Below are 22,042 nucleotides of genomic sequence, written 5' to 3'. Positions count from 1 at the left end.
TTACAGAGTGTGTTGCCATCATTTCAGTATCTGAAACCACGAGGAGGTGGACAGTGTGTTTTCCACTGCAGTGATGACATATGCAGATGGGTTCAGAAGCGCAACAGCACTACAGCACACCAGGGTTCAAGGACATGGTGGGCGCGACTTTGCCTGGGGCCGGGAAGGGCTGGCGCCGCGCACACGTAAGGCTCCGCGAGGCAAAGGCCTGGGAGCGCGGCCGGGGAACGCAGGGCTGGAAGTCCAGCCTGCCGTCCAGCCCCGTGAGGCGGGGGCCCAACCAACGTTTCATCCCTTCGGACCTTGTTTTCCCGCCAACAAAGGGAGGGCAGTGAGCGACCGAGGGAAAAGCACTGGCTAGGCAGGCGCCCGAACGCAGTGAACCGATGGCGGCCCGGAACAGCTCGGCCCTGAAGGCGCGGGAGGGGCTCGAACCTGCGTTACAGTCGGAGTCTGTGAAGCGCAGCGGCGGGGCGGAGGGCGGGCCCACGGAGATTGGTGCTCAGCCCTCTGCCGCCAGCCAATGGGAAGCGAGGGCGTCCCGGGGGCGGGGCAGAAGCTTCATCTTAAGGTCTGTGACGCGTTGCCGTTGCCGCAGTTGTTCAGTTGGCCCTGCGTTTTCCGGGGCTTGTCTCCGAGGTGCCGCCAGGTATCCGTGCACGCGCCGCGGGGCCGGGGCTCGGGTGGGTCTCCGGCGCCCCGGGCCGCGGCTGGTTGGAGGGCTGGCGTGGGCGGCTCCGGTCCCGGGTTCGGGGGAAGCCGGCTGAGGGGGCGCGCTGGGCCTTGACCGGCAGGCAGGCTCCGCCTGCGCTGCCGGCGGTGGGCACCGGGATACCGGGGGTCGGAGAGCAGCCGGCCCGCACGCAATCCGGGCGTGCAGGGGCGCGGCGCATCCCGGCAGGGAGCAGCGGGCGAGGGAGGCAGAAAGAGAGAGGCTGTGGATGTGGCACCTCCGCCTGCCCGAGCGGGCGGAGCCGGGCCGGCCCCTCGGCGCGCGGCCCATGGGGGTGGGCGCTCTGCCCTCCCGGCCCGCAGTCCACGAACCCGTGCCGCGGCCCCAGGGCCCCCGGGGTCTCTACGCCTCGACCCTGAGCTTCTCCGGCGCCTCCGGGTTTCCGGGGAGGAAGCCTTTAGGGCGCCGGCGCGTGGGACCGGGGCTTTGGGCCCCGCGAGCACACTGGGTTCCTGACGTCGGCCAGGAGAGCGCATTCTGGACGCGCGGGACTGCTCAGTAAACGGTGAATTTTTGCCTCCGGGGGCGGCGCTGACTATCGAGACCGGATCCGAGTCCTTCCGGGCAGCTCCTTGGCCCTGCAGCCTACCTGCTCATCTCTCCCCTCCCCCAACCTATCTTCTTTTCCCTTCCAGCCTTTGTCCAAATAAAAAAGTCAGACGTAGAGCCTTACCTTACAGTAACGTGCAGGTTTAATTATATGGTGTCAGGGTATTGGGGTCAACAGGGCTTTCAGTGCGAAGACTTCCTCCCTCGAGTTTCTTTGCCAACAGTGCTGAGCATGGATAAATTCTGGTTGATTTCATTGGGACACTTGTGCTCGGTGACCCACAGCCTCCTCCCTTTGTCACTGTATCTCTTACCTTCTTGGTGTTCAGTTTTACCTCTTTGATAAGGTGATCAATTAAGGCGGAAAAGACGGAGGAGTGACTTTGGAATGAAGTGGCTTTAATAAATTACTAAACTCCAGGTTCTCAATTCTAAATCTTCGGATTTCTAAGAGTAGGAGTTTCTGTAGGTAAACTAGTTCTCTCAATTTGAATTTGGAGCTGTTCTTTAGGTATGTAATCCAAATTCTTCCTCTTACTCATCTGAAAGAAACAATAGACTTCTTTCATTAAAATATCCTGGTACCGTCTTCAGAGAATCTAGTTCCTGACTATGAAAAAGATCCAAGTAGGAAAGCAAATCTTTTAATAAGGACAAGATTTAAATAATAAAGCTTATTGTTTTGGGTTTGCAGTTTTTCCATGGTGTTCGAGATAAGTTTTGAATCTGCTCCCCCCAAAACCCAGTATAACTTAAAAAAAAAAAGTTATTTATTTATTTTTGGCTGCATTGGGTCTCTGTTGCTGCACGCCGGCTTTCTCTAGTTGCGGCGAGCAGGGGCTACTCTTCATTGTGGTGCTTTGGGTTCTTATTGAGGTGGCTTCTCTTGTTGCGGAGCACGGGCTCTAGGTGCGCGGGCTTCAGTAGTTGTGGCACACGGGCTCAGTAGTTGTGGCATGCAGGCTCTAGAGCACAGGCTCAGTAGTTGTGGCGCACGGGCTTAGTTGCCCCACGGCATGTGGGATCTTCACGGACCAGGGAGCGAACCCCTGTCCCCTGCATCGGCAGGCGGATTCTTAACCACTGTGCCACCAGGGAAGTCACAAACCCAGTATAACTTTGAATGGTAAAAATTCTTGAAAAGACTTTTTTCCTCAAAGAGGCTATATTTGTATTACCACCCCCACTCTCTGCCTTTATTACAGTTACTTGTGGGCATATTTTATGCCCTTTCCTGAGTTCCTGGGGATGGGTGAAATCTACATTTAAAAATAGTGATGAGTGGATTTTGGAGGTGTGTGGAGGGAATGATCCAATGGAGCCAATCCTTTTTCAGTAGTAATGCCTAAGGTGTTTGCCAGTGGCGCACTTGAGCTGACTTTGAGCCAGATTATGTAAAAAAAAAAAAAAAAAAAGGCCAAAAAACTTTTGTTGGCCGAACTTTCCAAGAAAGACTGTACTTTTGAATGGTTGCCTCAAGAAAGGTAAATATTTGACAAATGTAGTAAAACCAAATTTATTCCTCAAGTGGAATATTTTAAGTGGCTTTTTGATGAATTTAATGACGGTTTTTCTTTCAGAGTGATTTAAAAAATAGTATTTCATAAGTATATGCTAAATGAACTCTTCAAAATGCAGCGTTTTATGGAATTCTATTTTAGGTATGTTCTAGTATAGATAGGATGGATTAGATTGGCCAATAGTAGCTTGAAGAAGGACCTTGTTAACTGTATCACTGAAAACATTCAGTGTTAAAATGTTTGCTGTCAATAACAATTTGTTCTCTTCTCCAGGACCTGAGTGTGGGCCTAAGTTAAATGCACAGCCTGGAGTGAAATGATCTAATGAAGTGAACTCTTGATGGAAAGGTCATTCTTGTTGACGTCATGCTAGCCTCCTGTTAGAGTTAGACTCAGCTCTGTCTGTTAGGAGTGGGTGATTTAATCGTCTCTCTGGATGGCCTTGTTATTTGTCACTACCTTGACTGCCTCACAAGTCCTAAGTCTGTTTAGGAATGACCTCGTTTATTTGACAGACAAGGAATCCCCAAACCTGGGCTAGGTTCTGGGGATGCAAAGTGAATTTTAAGACATAGTTACTGTCCTTTTAAGGAGCCTAGTAGGATTCTAGTAAGGGGACAGGTGTGAAAACAAGTGCCCTGAAGTGTTAGGACCTGTGACAAAAATCTGTGCAAGGGTCCTGGGAGCCTTCAGAAGGTCTAATGTGGTAAATTCCCTAGGGAAGGGTGAAAAGCTAATGTGTATAGTATTTATGCATAGAAAAAAGTTAAAAGTTAATGGTTACCTCCTAAATATGAAACTGCAGGTCATTTTCTTGTGTTTCTAATTTTTTTTTCAATAGAAAAAAATTTTTAGAAGAACAAAAGCTGCAGTTTGAAAAAGAAACCCTGGCACTGTTTTTTTTTTTTTTAATATTGCAGAAATTGGCTAATTCCCTTATGAATTTAAGAGGGAACTAACTGAGTGGCTATTTTGTGCTAAGTTTGGTGCTTTAAAAAATGATCTCATTTAATCCTCAGTAATGGCCTTGAATGGCTTCAACTTCATTTTGCAAATGGGGACATTGAAGCTAAAAAAAAAATTGACAAAATCATCCAAATAGTTACTCTTAGTAGCCTCAGCTAGAATTTACATCCTAGTCTCCAAACGCTGAGGAGCTTACGCTCTCCTCTCCTGGTTTTCCGGGCCTTTCTGGAAGGGGAAGTTGTTGATGTTGGCTGGTTTAATGCCTCCTTAATTCTGTTCTGGTATTTCTTGTGTTGTGCCAGGCACAGTAACTTGAACCCAGAAGGTTTTTGAATAGAAATGTGCCTACAGGGCCCTAGTGCATCTGATGCATCGGACCACAGGACCCCTCGAATTAAATATTCAGAGTTCACCTTAAAAACCTTAATTAAGCACAAGTATTAGTAATGTTTTGGATGTTACTCTTTTGTTAGTAAGTTGTAGTTATATATATATATTTTTTTCTTTAAATTTATTTATTTTTATTTATTTTATTTCTGGCCGCGTTGCGTCTTTGTTGCTGTGCACGGGCTTTCTCTAGTTGCGATGAGCGGGGGCTACTCTTCTATGCCGAACGCATTCTTCTCTTTACAGTGGCTTCTTTTGTTGCAGAGCACGGGCTCCAGGCATGCGGGCTTCAGTAGCTGTGGCACGTGGGCTCAGCAGTTGTGGCTCGCGGGCTCTAGAGCGCAGGCTCAGTAGTTGTGGCGCACGGGCCCAGTGGCTCTGCGGCATGTGGGATCCTCCTGGACCAGGGCTCGAACCTGTGTCCCCTGCATTGGCAGGTGGATTCTCAACCATTGCGCCACCCAGGAAGTCCACACTGTAGTTATATTTTAATAAGACTGCCTGAACTCAGCATATAAATGGGTATCTTGTCCCATTTCTTTTGCGAATGAGCTGAGCAAATGTGTAAAATGAAAATGTTGAATTTAGATAATTTCAAAGATTCCTTTCACTCACAATATTGTGTCAACCTGTTAATTAGAAGATGCTGTTGAGAGAGTTTTTAGTATTTTTTTTAATACCTCTCTCTTTTTTAATTAAAAATTTTTTTAGTGCCTCTCTGCCAGGTTCTAATGAGGTCACAGAGCTGTAGAGCCTGATAGCAAAATCATAGAGAATAGTTTTTATTTTAGAATTTGACCCTGCCCCCTAGAAAGAGACGACTTTTAAGATCTAATTGCTGTAATCCATCCAGGCAGCACTTCCAGAGGTAGTGACTTATGCCTTTCTTTTAACTACTCCCAGCTGAGCTGTTTTGGCCACCATCACAATCTGTTTTCTCAAAGCTTCTCAGAACTCTTTCTTTTTCTCCTACTTTGGTTTTCTTTGTTGCTAAGCTTTCTCTTTGTCTAATGTGACAACCTAGGCAGACATTCAGTTTCATTTTCAATAACTTTTTCTGATAATAAATATGATTTTTTTATTGAATATAGTTGATTTACAATGTGATTATAAATGTAATTCTTGATCATTAGGAAACATGGAAAATATAGAACAGTAGAAAGATAACCACAGTGAACTTCCTTGTGTATAGTATTTTTTGTAGAGTTGAACATGATTTTATTTTCTTCACTTAAACATATCCTAAAACATCTCTCCATGTCATTAAAAACTAATGATTTTAAATGACAATATATTATGTATGTGATTATGTTGAGCCATTCTCATATAGTTGAACATCTTTTATTTATGAATGTTTTGCTACGTTCCTGAGTGTTTCTTTAGGATAGAATCTTGAGAGTGAAATTAGTGGTCTTAGAGCACAAACATATCTAACTAAGGCTTTTATTATGGTTACAGTTCTTTTCAGAAAGTGTTTCAGTTTAAAGTATATCTAAGTAGCTCTGTGTATTATTGCTGATTTGATCAAGGCAAAAATTAATGTGTTGTTTTGACTTTTTAGTTGGTCAAACAGAGCATTAATTCTAACTGAGTCTCAAGAAATAGAGTTAAAATCAATGTTTTAGACAGTATTTTGGAGAAGTTCTGTGTAGTGTAACTAGAATTTTTGCATTTTTGCTAGCGGCTATCTCCAGTGTAATGATTCTTACGTAACCTTTTGTTGTTAATACATAATTCTTTGAAGTAAAATCTGGTGGAAACTAGGTACCATCTCCTTCAAAAAATGCACTTATGCATATAATTCTGCATTTTATTTCAGTAGTTATTGGACCGTCTGAAGACCGTCGCTGGATCTCGAGCTAAAAATCTGTATTCTAATCTGAACTGTGTGAAGCAGGGTTAGCTGGTGAGTCTTGGCAAACCAGAGTGCTGGATTTTGTGTAGCGGATTCCAGAACATACTGGTTTTACTGGGTAGTGCCAAGTTGAAAGGGAAGCCAGGCAAACTCCAAGTATTAGGTTTTGCTAATTGGGCAGCTCAGACTGAGTGCTGGGAGATATTGCGTGGTCTGACGTGTCATTAATAGAGTTCCGTTGAAACATGAGTTAACTAGTCTTTTAAAAAAATAAGTACAGACATATTAAGTATGCCTAGTGTTTGGCAGCTTTCCACTCATCTTGAATGTATCTTTACAAAACATTCCCCCCTCCCCCGACATGACTGCTCTGTATTTCCCCCAATTTCCCTGTTATTCTTAGTTTCTTCTGTGGCTCAGCCTGTACTTCATGGCTTATCACGACTATTAATGGTTATGCAGCCGTGTGAAGCACTGTGGTGAGGGCTGGTTCTAGGCCCGGTGCTGGTGGGATGAGAGAAGCTGTGAAGCTGAAATAATATATAAATAGATTTGAATAAATGCCAGTTTGCTCAGTGATATTTAGGATTTATTACTAAACTTTTTAGCTCATTGTACCAACAGTTTGATGTTCTCTAGCTCCTAATCGCCTTTTTCTCATTTAAATAGTTGCTTTTGTGGTGCAGTTTCTTCTGGGGATTAATTTTATAGCAACAGCCATCCTAGCGGAGTAGGCGGTTTCTCTTGGGAGTTGTACCTTTGCATCTCATATGTTTTGTTTTGTTTTGTTTTTGGTCTGTTTCACTTACTGTAAAAGCTCTTCAAAGGCTGTTTGTTATAAATGAAAAAAACATTTTCCCCCGTCTTTTTACCTTTCACCTTTGTTTATGATAATTTTGACCTATAGAAGTTTTAGATAATTGTGGCTAAATAACTGATTTTTATTACCTTTTGTAGTTTCTGTCTTTAAACTTAAAAAGCCTTTCCCATCCCCCAAGAAATCACTTTTTCCTCCCCACCCCTGTTATTTTTGCTTTATAGGATGGTCCACCAAATCCTTCCCTAATTTCCTCACTCTTTGCACGGGGGCCAAGTAGATACGCAAAGTAGTTCTGTCCCGCTGTCGCCTCCCCCATGACTACCCCCGGGGCAGCCGGCTTCTCTGATTTGGTCTCTGCCTCTGGGCTCTGATCTGCGATCCAGCTGAGAGTCTTACACCCCCGCATAAATACCTTTTGAATGGTTGTTCAGCTCTTGAGGCCCTGCGCCGTCCAGCCTTGCCCGACTGCCCCAGAGACCGTCGGGTGGTACAGAAGGGTGTTCGTGAGAAGTAAAAGCCCTCCTGCTTTTTAGCGTTCTTGCTTGTTCTCTTAGACTTCTAGCCCGGAGCACTTGGTGCACATCCCACTTGTTGGGGTTTAATGTCAATGTTCATATACTTGTTCCCTTTGTTGGCCTTCAAGCTCCCCAAAGGCAGAGGTTGTCTTAGTTCTCTTTTTTGTTTTTTCATTTTATTTTAGTTTTTTAATTAAAAATTTAAATACAGTTTTTTTTTGTGTGTGTGTGTGGTACGTGGGCCTCTCACTGTTGCGGCCTCTCCCGTTGCGGAGCACAGGCTCCGGACGCGCAGGCTCAGCGGCCATGGCTCACGGGCCCAGCCGCTCCGCGGCATATGTGGGATCTTCCAGGACCGGGGCACGAACCCGCGTACCCTGCATCGGCAGGCGGACTCCCAACCACTGCGCCACCAGGGAAGCCCTAAATACAATTTTTAAAGGTTCCTTTCCATGTACAGTTATCACCTTAGTTCTCTCCGTATTTTTCTGATTCTTTGGTAAATGTTCAACACATAGTTCATGAGTTGACATCTATCTGCGCTGGGAAGGTTCTTATCTCTATGCCTTCTCTTTTCTTTGGACAGGCTGGTGATATTCCTACTTGAAGGACATCATGTTTTCCAAACTAGCACGTTTGCAGACTGTTGCTGTCCTCCGTGGAGTTCATTCTTCAGTGGCTTCTGCTACATCTGTTGCAACTAAAAAAACAGTCCAAGGCCCTCCATCCTCTGACTACATCTTTGAACGGGAATCTAAATATGGTGCCCACAACTACCACCCTTTACCTGTGGCCCTGGAGAGAGGGAAAGGTATGTCCAACCCTTCCCACCCCCGCCCCTTTTACTTGCTTTACATTTTTGTAAAAGTTGCTTTTATATTTTCTCACTATACATTTTTCTAGATGCATTTAATTTCTATATTGCAGGTACGATTAATTCAGCATTTTTGAGTGTGTGTTGCTTGCTGTGTTAGGTACTGTGGGGACTGCAAAGTCATGATGGACCTTTGCCAGGAGGGAGTGTACGATACATCAATAAAGTACTGTCATATTGCTGTCATTTTTTCCTTTAACTTTTATTTTGGCATAATTTTAAACTTAAAAGCTGCAACAGTAGAATCTAAATTTTTCTTTTACTCTTCGCCCAGATCTCCCAAGGGCTAACCATTTTACCACATTTGCTTAATCTTCATTTTCTCTCCAGACACACATACGCAATACATTTTTTTTCTTGAACTTGTTTGAGAGGAAGTTGCAGACATGATGCCTCCTTACCCCTAAATACTTAGTGTGCCTTTCCTGAAATACAAGGACTTTCTCTTAGGTAACAAAGTGTAACGATCAAAATCAGGAAATTAACATTGACACAGCACTATTCTGGAATCTACAGCCCTGATCCAGATTTTACCTGTTGTCCTGAGTAGCAAAAGAAAATCTCAGATCATGGGTTGCATTCAGTTTTCAGGTCTGTTTAGTCTAATCCAGCACAATTCCTCAGTCTTTGTCTTCTTGACCTTGATATTTTTGAAGAGTACAGGCCAGTAATTTTTAGTATAAACCTCAATTTGGGGTTGACTGGTAAGGTAGTGTCTGCCAGGCTTCTCCAGTGCAAAGTTCTGTTTTTTCCTTTTAAATGTCTTGTGGAGACATGATTTGAGACTGCAAATATCCTGTTACTCATCAAATTTTTGCTCCCACTTTGAGCATCCATTAATGATTCTTAACCTGAATAAATGATTACTGATTGTTGCCAAATGGTGATTTAATCCACATTTTGAAATAACAACCATAACCAAATAAAGCCAAAGTTTATTACTTAGCTTTTGGCCAGAAGATAATGCATAACCGTATTAAAGATTTTAATCATTTGCCTGTATTTTTTATTTGGGACCAGTACTGTAGTGTAGATAAAGCTCCTTCTGAACAAATGAAAATCTAGGTTTATGTATTACAAAATTGGAAGCAGTTTGGTTTGCAAAAGTATTCTCTCCTTCAGTAGCAGAGTGCACTCTAGAATCTGACTGCCTGGGTTCGAGTCCTGGTTGCGTGTGTGCCAGCTGGGGCTAGTTATAATCTAAGCATCTACTCTGCAGTATAGGGATGGTAACACTCATAGGGGGTTTTTGATGAGATAAGGGACAAAAGCACCTACCACAGTATGTTAAGTACATGGTAAAAATTAGGTGTTAAGCCCCTAATACATTTTAATATCTATGATCAACTTAAAAAATTGTTGTAAAATGTACATGACATAAAATTTACCATTTTAACCACGCAGTTCAGTGGCATTAAGTACATTTACAAGATTTTTTATTATCCCCAAAGGAAACCCCATACACATTAAACAGTCACTCTTCATTCCTTCCTTCCCCTAGAACCTGGCAGCTACTAATCTGTTCTCTGTTTCTATAGATTTGCCTCTTCTGGATATTTCATATGAATGGAATCAGACAATATGTGACCTCTTGTGTCTGGCTTCTTTCACTTCGCACAATGTTTTCAAGGTTTATCCACGTTGTAGCATGCGTCAGTACTTCATTGCTATTTATGGTTGAATTATGTTCATTTTATGGATACACCGCATGTTTGTCCATTCATCAGTTGATGAATGTTTGGGTTATTTCCACCTGTTGGCTATTTCGAGTACTGCTGCTGTGAGCATTGGTGTGCACGTTTCTGTTTGAACACCTGTCTTCCGCTTCTTTTTTCCTCCCCTTCTTCCTAGGAGTGGGATTGCTGGGTCATATGGTAGTTTATGTTTAACTTGTTGAGGAACCACCGAACAGTTTTCAGCAGTTCTTGCACCATTTACATTGCAACTAGTGATAGAGGAGAGTTTCAATTTCTCCACATCCCTGTCAATTCTTGTTTTCCTTTTTAAGAAAATAACCATCCTAGTGGGCATAAAATGCTATCATTGTGGTTTTGGTTTGCATTTCTCTAATGACTAATGATATTCAGCATCTTTTCATGTGCTTGTTGGTCATTTGTATATCTTCTTTGGAGAAATGTCCATTCAAGTTCTTTGCCCATTTTTTAATTGGGTTGTATGTCTTTTTGTTGAGTTCTAGGAGTTCTGCATACTAGATCCTTATTAGGTAGATACATGATTTGGAAATATTTTTTCCCATTCTGTTGGTTTTTACAGTCAACCAGTTGATTTTTATGTTATGCATAACTTCTTCCTTTAAATTCCAGCTTTAAATTCCAAACTTCAGTTTTCCAGGAATAAAAGGTTGCACTCCAGAGTTATAAAATCTCTTCTTGTTATGCGGGTTTTTTTTTTAAATGGTGTTTTTTTGTTTTTATATTTATTTATTTAATTAATTTATTTGGTTGCGCTGGGTCTTTGATGCGGCAGGCAGGCTCCTTAGTTGCAGCTCGCGGGCTTACTTAGTTGTGGCATGGGAACTCTTAATTGTGGCATGCGTGTGGGATCAAGTTCCCTGACCAGGGATTGAGCCCCGACCCCCTGCTTTGGGAGCTCGGAGTCTTAACCACTGTGCCACCAGGGAAGTTCCTTGTTTTTTTTTTTTTTTTTCCCCAGTACGCGGGCCTCTCACTGTCGTGGCCTCTCCCGTTGCGGAGCACAGGCTCCGGACGCACAGGCTCAGCGGCCATGGCTCACGGGCCCAGCCGCTCCGCGGCATGTGGGATCTTCCCGGACCGGGGCACGAACCCGTGTCCCCTGCATCGGCAGGCGGACTCTCAACCACTGCGCCACCAGGGAAGCCCCAGGGAAGTTCCTTGTTATGCTGTTTTTGTTAAATGTGTGATTTGAAGCTGGACAGATAAAATATAATTCCTTATAAACCAAAGTTTATTATGCTTGAGCTAAAACATGCCTTAACCACAATTCTATGTTAACTAAAGGTTCATATGTAGGTATTCAGAGGGCTGGCTAGCAGTCTTAGTCTTTTTTTTTTTTTTGTTCCCCGACCAGGAATCTAACCTGTGCCCCCTGCAGTGGAAGCGCAGAGTCTTAACCACTGGACCTCCAGGGAAGTCCCTGGCTAGCAGTCTTAATCTTTGAACTTTCTGTAATGTAGTGATTTTTCTAGAGTTATTTTCCTTATATATTTTAGGTATTTATGTTTGGGATTTAGAAGGCAGAAAATATTTTGACTTTCTGAGTGCCTACAGTGCTGTCAACCAAGGCCATTGTCATCCAAAGATTGTGAATGCTTTGAAAAGTCAGGCGGACAAATTGACCTTAACATCCAGGGCCTTCTACAACAACGTGCTCGGTGAATACGAGGAGTATGTTACTAAACTTTTCAACTACCACAAAGTTCTTCCTATGAATACAGGTAAAATACTTCCTTTTTTTTTTTTTTGTTAAATAGCCGAGGAAATCTTATAATTTTCCGATAGTTTAAAACATTTTTTAAAACTGAGAGATATTCTCTTTTGGTAGGAGTGGAGGCTGGAGAGACTGCTTGCAAACTTGCTCGTAGATGGGGATATACCGTGAAGGGGATCCCGAAATACAAAGCAAAGATTGTGTTCGCAGGTATGTGAAATTCACCGTTAACTGCTGTGACTGACACGTACAATATCAGTTACCATTTTAATTTACTGATGAAATATTTCAGATGTGTCTGCCTCAGGTATCGTATGTTAATTGTTGAATGTTTCATAAAAATGGAAGGATTTCCTTTCCTTGGGTTTATTTCCAAGTATTTCTTCGTATGTGGGAGTTTTCTCTCTGAAATAACTCCTACTCCTTCCTCCCTAAAATGAGTGACTATATGACTTGTTTCCCATCTGCTTATCTGATTTTTTTCATAGCAGTTTTCTGGTTAATTAGACGGTCTTGCCGATGGAGCACTTTTGTGAGGTTGTTGACGTTGGGTTGTGTTCAGGTGGGGCCATGTCCTAGGTATGATCCGATGATTGAATCTTAGTATTTGAGGATTACTGTATCATGTCATTGGAAGCTGCTGGAAGAGGAGGGCTGGAGTTACCCTGGGTATATTTCTGTGAATGGTTGAGAGGAATGACTTGAATCCTGATTGGGGAGACCAACAGTTAATCCAGATTATCCATATAGACTGACTTTGGGGATCTTGAAAATGATGGTCAATGGATAGGTTCTGACTTTTTTTTTTTTTTTTTTTTTGCGGTACGCGGGCCTCTCACTGTTGCGGCCTCTCCCGTTGCGGAGCACAGGCTCCGGACGTGCAGGCTCAGCGGCCATGGCTCACGGGCCCAGCCGCTCCGCTGCATGTGGGATCTTCCCGGACCGGGGCACTAACCCGTGTCCCCTGCATCGGCAGGCGGACTCTCAACCACTGCGCCACCAGGGAAGCCCCTGACTTTTTTTTAAAGCTCTGATTTTAGTTTTTTAAAACATAAAGTATGGGTAAGTTTGTTACTGCACATGGTCAAGATTCATTCTTGTGATGGTTGAAATCATTAAATATTTTGCCTTGTGGACACACGCAGTTAAATTATAAACCCCATGGTACAACAGAATCCAGAGTTCATCTAATGGCCAGCCGTAGTTGGTGTTTGGGGGTGGGGGTGACAGATTCCTGTTTCCGAAGTCTCTGCACAGCTCTGTGGTCTGCCATTTTGGAATCTTGTGCCTTAGTTGTAGGACAACAAAGCTGTCTCTTGCAAACAAAAATGGCATTTCTGGTGATTTCGTTCTTACAGACTGTGTCCAGTCTCTCTCACATTAGCACAGGGTGCAAAGGTGTTTCACCCAGGTGTTGAAAGAAGCTGGTGAGTCAGTGGGTGGAGACAGAAGACTCCCCAGCTGCACGTCCCTTATACTGCAGGGTAAGCTGCGGGGCGTGAGACTCCTGAGGCCGATGCAGGAGAGCAAGTAGGCTTATGGTCTAGTGTGCGTTTTGTCTTTAAGTCTGGGCAGAATCAATATGCTGTTGCTTGTGGACAAGTCAAGTGGGGATTATTCATAGTATTCATAGCTGAGAGAGGCTTTGCAAGGGTAGTATTTATGGATGCTTTGAAGCCAACTTAGAATAATTCAGTACTGGGTTAATTGAGTTGCTGCTGGCAGAAGTGGTGGGAAGATATTAAAAAACAAAACACAACACGTGGGAGACCCTCCAAGCCTCTCTTATTCTACTGTTTCTTTTCTTCCTTGGGTTTAACCACATTTAAATTATGTTGTGCATTTGTTTCACTAGTTTACGTTGAGGTGTTTCTTCCCTATTAGCATAGAAGCTCCTTGAGGGCAGGGAGCTTGCCAGTCATCATTCTATCCCTGACACCTAGAATAGTGTCTGACATTATTATTTTTATTTTAATTAATTAATTAATTTTATTTATTTTTGGCTGCATTGGGTCTTCGTTGCTGCGCGTGGGCTTCCTCTAGTTGTGGTGAGCGGGGGCTACTCTTCATTGCAGTGCGCAGGCTTCTTATTGTGGTGGCCTCTCTCGTTGCAGAGCATGGGCTATAGGACGCGCGGGCTTCAGTAGTTGTGGCACACGGGCTCCAGAGAGCAGGCTCAGCAGTTGTGGCGCATGGGCTCAGTTGCTCCACAGCATGTGGGACCCTCCCGGACCAGGGCTCGAACCCGTGCCTCCTGCATTGGCAGGCGGACTCCCAACCACTGCGCCACCAGCGAAGCCCCGTGCCTGACATTATTAATCAGTCCTCAAATTACTAATGAAATAAATTAATGGGTAAAAATTGTTCCTGAACAAAGGCAGATGTCTGTCTTTTAGCACATAACAACTTATAACAGCAAGGAAGGCAAATTGAAAGTGTTCGGACTGCTTGAGGATATTCTATCCAAATGAAATTTAAAATTCATTCTATTGAATAGTTAACCTGTAGTGTTGGATTTTTAAAAGGAAAACTTCTAATTCTCTATGAAGGGTAGTCTCTTTCTCATATCACTATAATAAATGTGTCTAGAAAAACTGTCTGTAGAAAAACAAGCATTGAATGCTTCACTTGTTAGGGTTTGGGATTATTGAAAGAAAAGACAAATACCTATCCTTAGGGGCTATATATTATACTTTGGAGGCTCAGTAGAGAAGTGCCTAAAATAATAATTGCAAGGCCAGACCTCAGTCATATGAACCAGGGTGTTTACTATCAGATTTTGTTTAAACAAATGAGCTCACTGGAGGCTCTCTAAAGCAAACCCTTGCTTTTTGGAAAATCAAGCTTCCTAGGGCATTTTGGGGGGAACAGTGCTTATTACATTGGGGGGTTTGATTGAAATAATGACTGTTTATTTCTTCTTTCTAGCTGGAAACTTTTGGGGTAGAACATTGTCTGCTATCTCCAGTTCCACAGACCCAACCAGTTACGATGGTTTTGGACCATTTATGCCAGGTTTTGAAATCATTCCATATAATGATCTGCCTGCTCTTGAGGTACTTCACTTAGCATCATGGTGCTTTGGTTCATAGTAAATAGAACTTAAATTTGTTGAATGTATGAATTAAAAACAGATACATGATTGTACTGAGAATCTGTTGTATTAAAGTTAGGCCAAGATTCACCCTTGTTCTCTGTAATGGTCAGTTAGTTTCCAAGTTTCCAACACGGGGAAACCAGGTTCTGTGGTCTAATCCTGACAACCAACTAACCACTTTAGATTTATCTCCTGCATAAGTATTAACTTGGGTATTACATGTTAATTACTTTAATAGACAAAATTAGTCAGTTTTCAGCCATTCAGCCAGCTTTTTAAAATTATGAAGTGGAAGAATTGTAAAGTAAAAAGATACACTTTTAATGTATCTATTTAATTTTTTTTTTTTTTTTTTTGGCTGCGGGGCTTGTGGGGTCTTATTTCCCTGACCAGGGTTCAAACCTGTGCCCCCCTGCAGTGGAAGCAAAGAGTCTTAAACCCTGGACCACCAGGGAATTCCCCTTAATGGCTTTTTAAAAGGCCACTTTCATTATTATTATTATTTTTAACTTTATTTATTTATTTATTTATTTATTTATTTTTGGCTGCATTGGGTCTTCGTTGCTGCGCGCAGACTTTCTCTAGTTGTTGCGAGCAGGGGCTACTCTTCATTGCGGTGCACAGGCTTCTCATTGCGGTGGCTTCTCTTGTTGCTGAGCACGGGCTCTAGGCGCACAGGCTTCAGCAGTTGTGGCGCGCAGGCTCAGTAGTTGTGGCACACAGGCTTAGTTGCTCCGCGACATGTGGGATCTTCCCGGACCAGGGCTCGAACCCGTATCCCCCGCATTGGCAGGCAGATTCTTAACCACTGTGCCACCAGGGAAGTCCCTCATTAGTTTTTATTTACAGTACATTTAAGTATATATTAGAAAATAAAGGATGGAGTAGCTTAAAGCTGAGGTATTTAGAGCTTTTGGTAATTGAATGTCAGTCAGAAAAGTTATACTTTGAAGTCAGAATATAAGTTAGTGTGAAAACTTAATTTGCACACTTATTCTTAATGGGAAAATATGCGCATTATGTGATTTCAGATTTCCAAATAGGTTTGAAAGGAAGTTACTAAAACCATTTTCATTCTGTTTTTGTAGCGTGCACTTCAGGACCCAAACGTTGCCGCGTTCATGGTGGAACCAATTCAGGGTGAAGCAGGCGTTGTTGTTCCAGATCCAGGCTACCTTGTGGGCGTGCGAGAGCTCTGCACCCAGCACCAGGTCAGCCACCTGCACACCTGCCCACCTGCCTGCCTCTCTTAGGGTTTGGCCGATAGGATAGATGCGAAGATTACATCACCTCTCCACTAGAGGGAGACTTCATTCTAAGAGCTGCAGAACTTTCTAGTGGTGATAGAACTTTCTAGCAGCAGGCTGCAAAGAAGCTGACTTTATCCTGGCTGAGCCCTGGCAGAGCTGCAGACGTCTGGGCCCTGCCCGCGGTTCCCTCCTCTCTGCTCCCGCAGCCTGTGCTCTCATCCTTCTCAAACCCTCTGTCGTATCCCTTTGCTCCAGAGTTTAAGCTCTCTCTCCCTCTTTACTAATAAATGTTGTGGAATAAACAAGGGAATTTATTCCCAGAGAGTAGTTATGTTCAGAAGCCCCCCCACAAAACCCTTTGCCTAAGTGCCTTACCACTTTGTAGAACAGTGCAGGATAGGCCTCTGGGGACTGAGTGGCCTGACACAGGAAGTAACTGTGTGTCTACAGGGTTTTCCCAGGACACTCTTGAAGTTGTGTGGGTAATGAGAATGTTTTCACAGATCTGAGGGGATGTCAGAATGACATTTGTGCAGGGAAGAGTAAAATAAAGATCACGATTTCCCTATGGAAGTGAAAATGATAATTAATGCTGTTTTGTTGTTTTCCAATAGGTTCTGTTTATTGCTGATGAAATACAGACAGGATTGGCCAGAACTGGTAGATGGCTGGCCATTGACCACGAAAACGTCAGACCTGATCTGGTCCTTCTAGGAAAGGCACTTTCTGGTGGTTTATACCCTGTAAGTCCAATGTTCAACCTCTCTTTCTCTTGCCTGTTCTCATGAATCCTTAAGATATTTTTACATTAGCCGACTGTGACAATAGTGCCCTTCTGATGGTTTGGTTTTACTTAGTGATATATATATATATATATATATATATATATATATATATATATATATATATGGGTCACCTGGAATACGTATAATAAAAACATTTCAGAGTTCCATGGGGTGACCCACTTAAGTTATTTTAACTGAAGAATTGAGGGTGCCTTGGGATTTGCTCTGCTGCATTTGTTTTGGAGGGAGACATTTTATCCCAAAAGTACTCCTGTAGACCTTTATGCTTTTTTCCCATAGTTCAGAGACATAGTATTACTAACTGTTTAAAACCATGACCGACCGATTAATGTAGAGATTGGAAAAAATTAATGTTGAACTGTAATTCCTTTCTTGGGTTTGCTGTTCAGAGCCAACAGTTGGTGTGGACTAAAGGGCTCTGAGTATATAGTGCAGAGCATTGTTTTCTAAACAGTGAAACAAAGCATTTCCCCTTGAGACTGGAAAGAATTCTAAATTATATCACTGCAGAAATAGCTTTCTTCTTTTGGTTCCAAAATGCTATTCTGTGCCATAGAAGTGTGCCTGATGTGCTTGGAACGTGTTAGGGCATCACTCCGTTTGTCACTGCTAGTTAAGGTGGCAGATGTGTAGCACTTGTTGGTTGAAAGTTTATGTCAAATTTAGTACCAGCTTCATAAATATTGGTGTTCCTGGTAAGAATAAGAAGAGTTCGCCTGAGAAAAGACTTGGTCAGCACTGAAGTCTCTGTCTTTCAGGTATCCGCAGTGTTGTGTGACGATGAAATAATGCTGACCATTAAACCAGGGGAACATGGTTCAACGTATGGTGGCAATCCACTAGGCTGCCGAGTGGCCATCGCGGCCCTGGAGGTAAAAACGGATTGCAGCTGTACAGTAGCTAGTCCTGGAGGTAGTGTTGAAGTGCCTTTTAGGTTTGAGCCCACTGGTGTGATAAGAAATGTAATAAGATTGCCGAGTATTACAGAACATGAAGTACAGAGGAAAGGGTTTAGGGGGAAGGCATTCTCAAAAAGTAATTTAACCTTGGCCTAGTAGACGGGAATCCTCCGGGGGCTTCCCAGGTTTGCAGTCTCCTGCGGCTTTTGGCCCATAGGCCCTGGCCTGTCCACATAGAACTCTCACTCAGTGACCGGGCGTGGCCTGTGAAGCCTCTGGCGTAGCACATGTGGCTTTTTGTTTTTGTTGTTGTTAAAGTGTGGATTTGAATGCTTTTAGACTTATTCCTCAAGTACCTACAAAAGGCATAAAATTATTATCTCTGAGGATGGACTTTTTAGGGAAAAAACAAAGGGAACTCTATTGCAGTTAAAAAGTTAAAGTATATTTAGTCCATTGATTTATTCACCTAAGAAGAAAATATATCAGTTGCATTAAACAAATTTTAATCCTTATTTTGCCACAGAATCAGATTGATTCTGGGTTTATGACTAAAGCAAGGCTCTGTCTGAGCTAGCGTATGTTAGATGATTAGAAATCAAACTGGTATAGGCTTTGGAAAATAGAAATGAAAGTTAAGTAAGTTACTCTGGTCTTTATCTGATCACGTTCTTCCTGTGCTTATAGTCCACATTCCCCTCCAAAGAACAATGTAAAGGAAAAGGCAATCTTAATATTTGTGTAATTTCTCTTCAAACATAGGTTTTGGAAGAAGAAAACCTTGCTGAAAATGCAGAGAAAATGGGTATCATCTTGAGAAATGAACTCATGAAGCTACCTTCTGATATTGTAACGGCTGTAAGAGGAAAAGGATTATTAAATGCTATTGTTATTAGAGAAACCAAAGGTACGGAGACAAAATATTTTACAACATATTACTGTTATAGGAAGAGCTCAAAACACATTTGGTATTTTGTTTTCTTTTTTTTTTTTTCGGTACGCGGGCCTTCCACTGCTGTGGTCTCTCCCGTTGCGGAGCCTGTGCAGGCTCAGCAATCATGGCTCACGGGCCCAGCCGCTCCGCGGCATGTGGGATCCTCCCGGACTGGGGCACGAACCCGTGTCCCCTGCATCGACAGGCGGACTCTTAACCACTGCGCCACCAGGGAAGCCCACGTTTGGTATTTTATCTGGTCGTTGGTTTCCTCTGTTTGAAACTGTTGACTGGCTTCCTATTGACCAAGTCTTTTAGGCTCTGCCTAATACTGTTATTACCTGATTTATATTAATGGTCTTAAAAATATAGCTCTTTCCCGGCTTCCCTGGTGGTGCAGTGGTTGGGGGTCCGCCTGCCGATGCAGGGGACACGGGTTCGTGCCCCGGTCTGGGAAGATCACACATGCCGCAGAGTGGCTGGGCCCGTGAGCCATGGCCACTGAGCCTGTGCATCCGGAGCCTGTGCTCCGCAACGGGAGAGGCCACAACAGTGAGAGGCCAGCGTACCGCAAAAAAAAAAAAAAAAAAAAAAAAAAATATATATATATATATATATATATATATATATATATAGCTCTTTCCTACATGAAGGCACATATAACTAATTTCACCTATTTTCATTTCTTTAAGTCATTTGTTATTCTGCCTGAGGTTATTTATGCAGTACTTGGAGATTTCAGTTTATTTTCTGTTAGGAAGTCTGCGCAGAGCGCTTTGCAGTCCCATTTCCTCTTCACTCTCCTTTCCTCACTCACTTCCATACTTTGCGTATCAGTAGAGGTGGTAGGAGCAGTAGTGATAACAGGAATGATGATGATGACGTTGATAATGAAAACAACCCCAGCTGCCACTTAACAGCGTGTTTAGTATCTAACACATCATTTCTAATCCTTAAGCGATCCTTGCTGGATTTTCTTGCCCTAACCCTTCCTTTTAAAGCAGTGATTTCAACCTTGACTGCATTTTAGAATCACCTGGGGAGCTTTTTAACAAATTAATCCAAGCCTAGCCTCGCTGCAGAGATATGGATTTGATGGGTCTGGAGTGGGGCCCAGACATTGGCTGCGACTCTTTCTGTGATTCCGATGCAGCCAGGGTTGAGTGTCGTGAGAGTCAAAATGATGCGAGTCTAGTTCTGCCAGCGCAGGAGGCAGATCCAGGTTAGGGATGTGTAGTGCTCACTGCGTTTTGAGTGTTGCTTATTCTATGCCAGTGACTTATCCGTATCATATACCCCAATTCTTTCTGTATTGGTTCCTTGTGTAATTCATTACATCTGCCTTAGCATGTAAGTGTTTTGCTAGGTCTTTTTCACTTATGAAAAACTAACAAAAACCATGTCTCATCATACCATTCAAACCACTGCTGAAAAATAACTTCATTTTTAAGAGTAAAAACAAAGCAAGCTTGCGACTCAGAGCTACGTTTCTTGAGTTAGGTACTGGAAATTCTGTTTTGCCAGGCTGCCCTTGCCTGTGCACTCTGCAAGGGAATGTTTAAACGTTTATCTTGGATCAGCATACAAGTCTGACGGTTTTTCTTTAGATTATGATGCCTGGAAGGTGTGCCTGCGACTTCGAGATAATGGACTTCTGGCCAAGCCAACCCACGGTGATATCATCAGGTTTGCACCTCCACTTGTGATCAAAGAGGATGAGGTTCTGGAGGCCGTGGAAATCATTAACAAGACCATCTTGTCTTTCTGAGGGTGACAGTTTTCAGTGGTGCCTGGGAGCCAGCTGGAGACAGGCAGTTCATAAAGCTCTGAGTTTCTGCACTTAATGCAGGCATATTCCACTCCCCCATGTTAAGGGCTTCTTAAAAAATATATGTTTTTCAGTTCATACATAATAGAATGACATTTATAAACATGCAGTTTGCTGTGTAACATAACTAAGAGAATGTCCTGGCATCTTATTTTCGATTAAGTGTGTGTGTGTGTGTGTGTGTGTGTGTGTGTGTGTGTGTGTGCGCTTTCTAAGGTGAGATGCATCTCTCTATATAGACAGCCTTTTAATCAAGCCCCTCAGCATAATTTATATATGTTTTAATAATTTCCTTGCTGGTATAAATTGTATTTGAAAAAGTTATAGGAGAGTATTGCATAGGAGATTAGCTTAACCTCATAAAGTTGAGTCATAGTCATTGAATCTTAGGAAGGATGAGTGGTTAAGCTTATATAAAATACTAGATTTAAGCAAACTCCATATTGGCTAGCACCAAGATGTATTCTATGGATGTCATTACTTTGAATTAAGAATTATTGTTTAACATTCCTAGATTATGGTTTATGTTTTAAGTGTTTGATATAATTTGTAAAAAGTGTTTATTTTCAGTGTTTCTTTAAATTTAAAATAAAGCTCATATTTAAAATGTCTACGTTGGGACCAGTGTGTGATTACTGCAGTGTTATCAATTATCTCACATTTTAAAGCCCTCTAAGAATGTTCTTACCTGATTTATTTCATGTGTTTTCTAAGAACATTTTGGTTTCTTTGGTAATCTCTAGAAAAACAAATTTATAAAAAGTCTCTTTTAGTACTACCTTTTCCGCTTTCAAAATAACTGCTTTTTCCCCATGTGTATACTAGTATTTACCATTTTTATTAAAGTATCCTTGTTATGCATGGTATTGTTTCTGTTGCTTTGTTTGTTTGTTTTTACCTGAACAGAGTATTTTGGATGCTTTTCTATGTCAGTAGTCACAAGTTTATGTCATTCTCTTTTTGATGAAAAAATTAATCAGTCTATCTAAGAAAGAAACGGCAAATTTCATTCGAGCCAAATTGAGGATTATAACGCGGAAACAGCTCAGAAAGCTCTGAGAACTGTTTTGCCGCCTGTTAGAAGTCAAAACAGGGACTTCCCTGGTGGCGCAGTGGTTAAGAATCCGCCTGCCAATGCAGGGGACACGGGTTTGAGCACTGGTCCAGGAAGATCCCACATGCCGCGGAGCAACTAAGCCTGTGCTCCACGACTACTGAGCCTGCGCTCAAGAGCCCGCGAGCCACAACTGCTGAGCCCCTGTGCCACAACTACTGAAGCCTGAGCACCTAGAGCCCGTGCTCTGCAACAAGAGAAGCCACCTCAATGAGAAGCCCACACACCGCAACGAAGAGTATCCCCTGCTCGCTGCAACTAGAGAAAGCCGGCGTGCAGCAACGAAGACCAAAACACAGCCAAAAAAAAAAAAAGAAGTCAAAACAGTTTTACATAAGTTTTTTGAGAGGGCTGTACACTAGATGATGTATTATTGACAGCTTACACAATCTGGCCAAGTAGTGGGTCATGGGTCATTTTGGCCCCTTACAAGATTAAGAAGGAATGCAGGACTTCCCTGGCGGTC

The 22,042-nt window shown here is 42.8% G+C and overlaps 1 protein-coding gene across 2 annotated transcripts; it reads left to right on the top strand.

The window, feature by feature from the left end:
* The first annotated feature begins 558 nt into the window (after window positions 1-558).
* OAT (ornithine aminotransferase) lies at window positions 559-21,278 on the top strand. Of its 2 annotated transcripts, none has more exons than XM_082636127.1 (10): window positions 559-649; window positions 7,932-8,156; window positions 11,431-11,655; window positions 11,763-11,858; window positions 14,577-14,704; window positions 15,834-15,956; window positions 16,610-16,738; window positions 17,560-17,673; window positions 18,463-18,607; window positions 20,242-21,278. In XM_082636127.1, the coding sequence occupies exons 2-10, from the start codon at window positions 7,961-7,963 to the stop codon at window positions 20,400-20,402; spliced, it is 1,317 nt and encodes a 438-aa protein (XP_082492253.1). In that variant the 5' UTR covers window positions 559-649; window positions 7,932-7,960; the 3' UTR covers window positions 20,403-21,278. The 2 variants fall into 2 exon arrangements, with proteins under 2 accessions (XP_082492253.1, XP_082492254.1); XM_082636128.1 differs by having other exon boundaries at window positions 594-683.
* The last annotated feature ends 764 nt before the right edge of the window (window positions 21,279-22,042 follow it).

This window comes from Mesoplodon mirus (assembly GCF_964341445.2).
Source record: "Mesoplodon mirus genome assembly, chromosome: 2".
NCBI classification, from domain to species: Eukaryota; Metazoa; Chordata; class Mammalia; order Artiodactyla; family Ziphiidae; genus Mesoplodon; species Mesoplodon mirus.
Note: the sequence above shows the minus strand (reverse complement) of the source record. Positions and strands in the feature narration are given on the sequence as shown.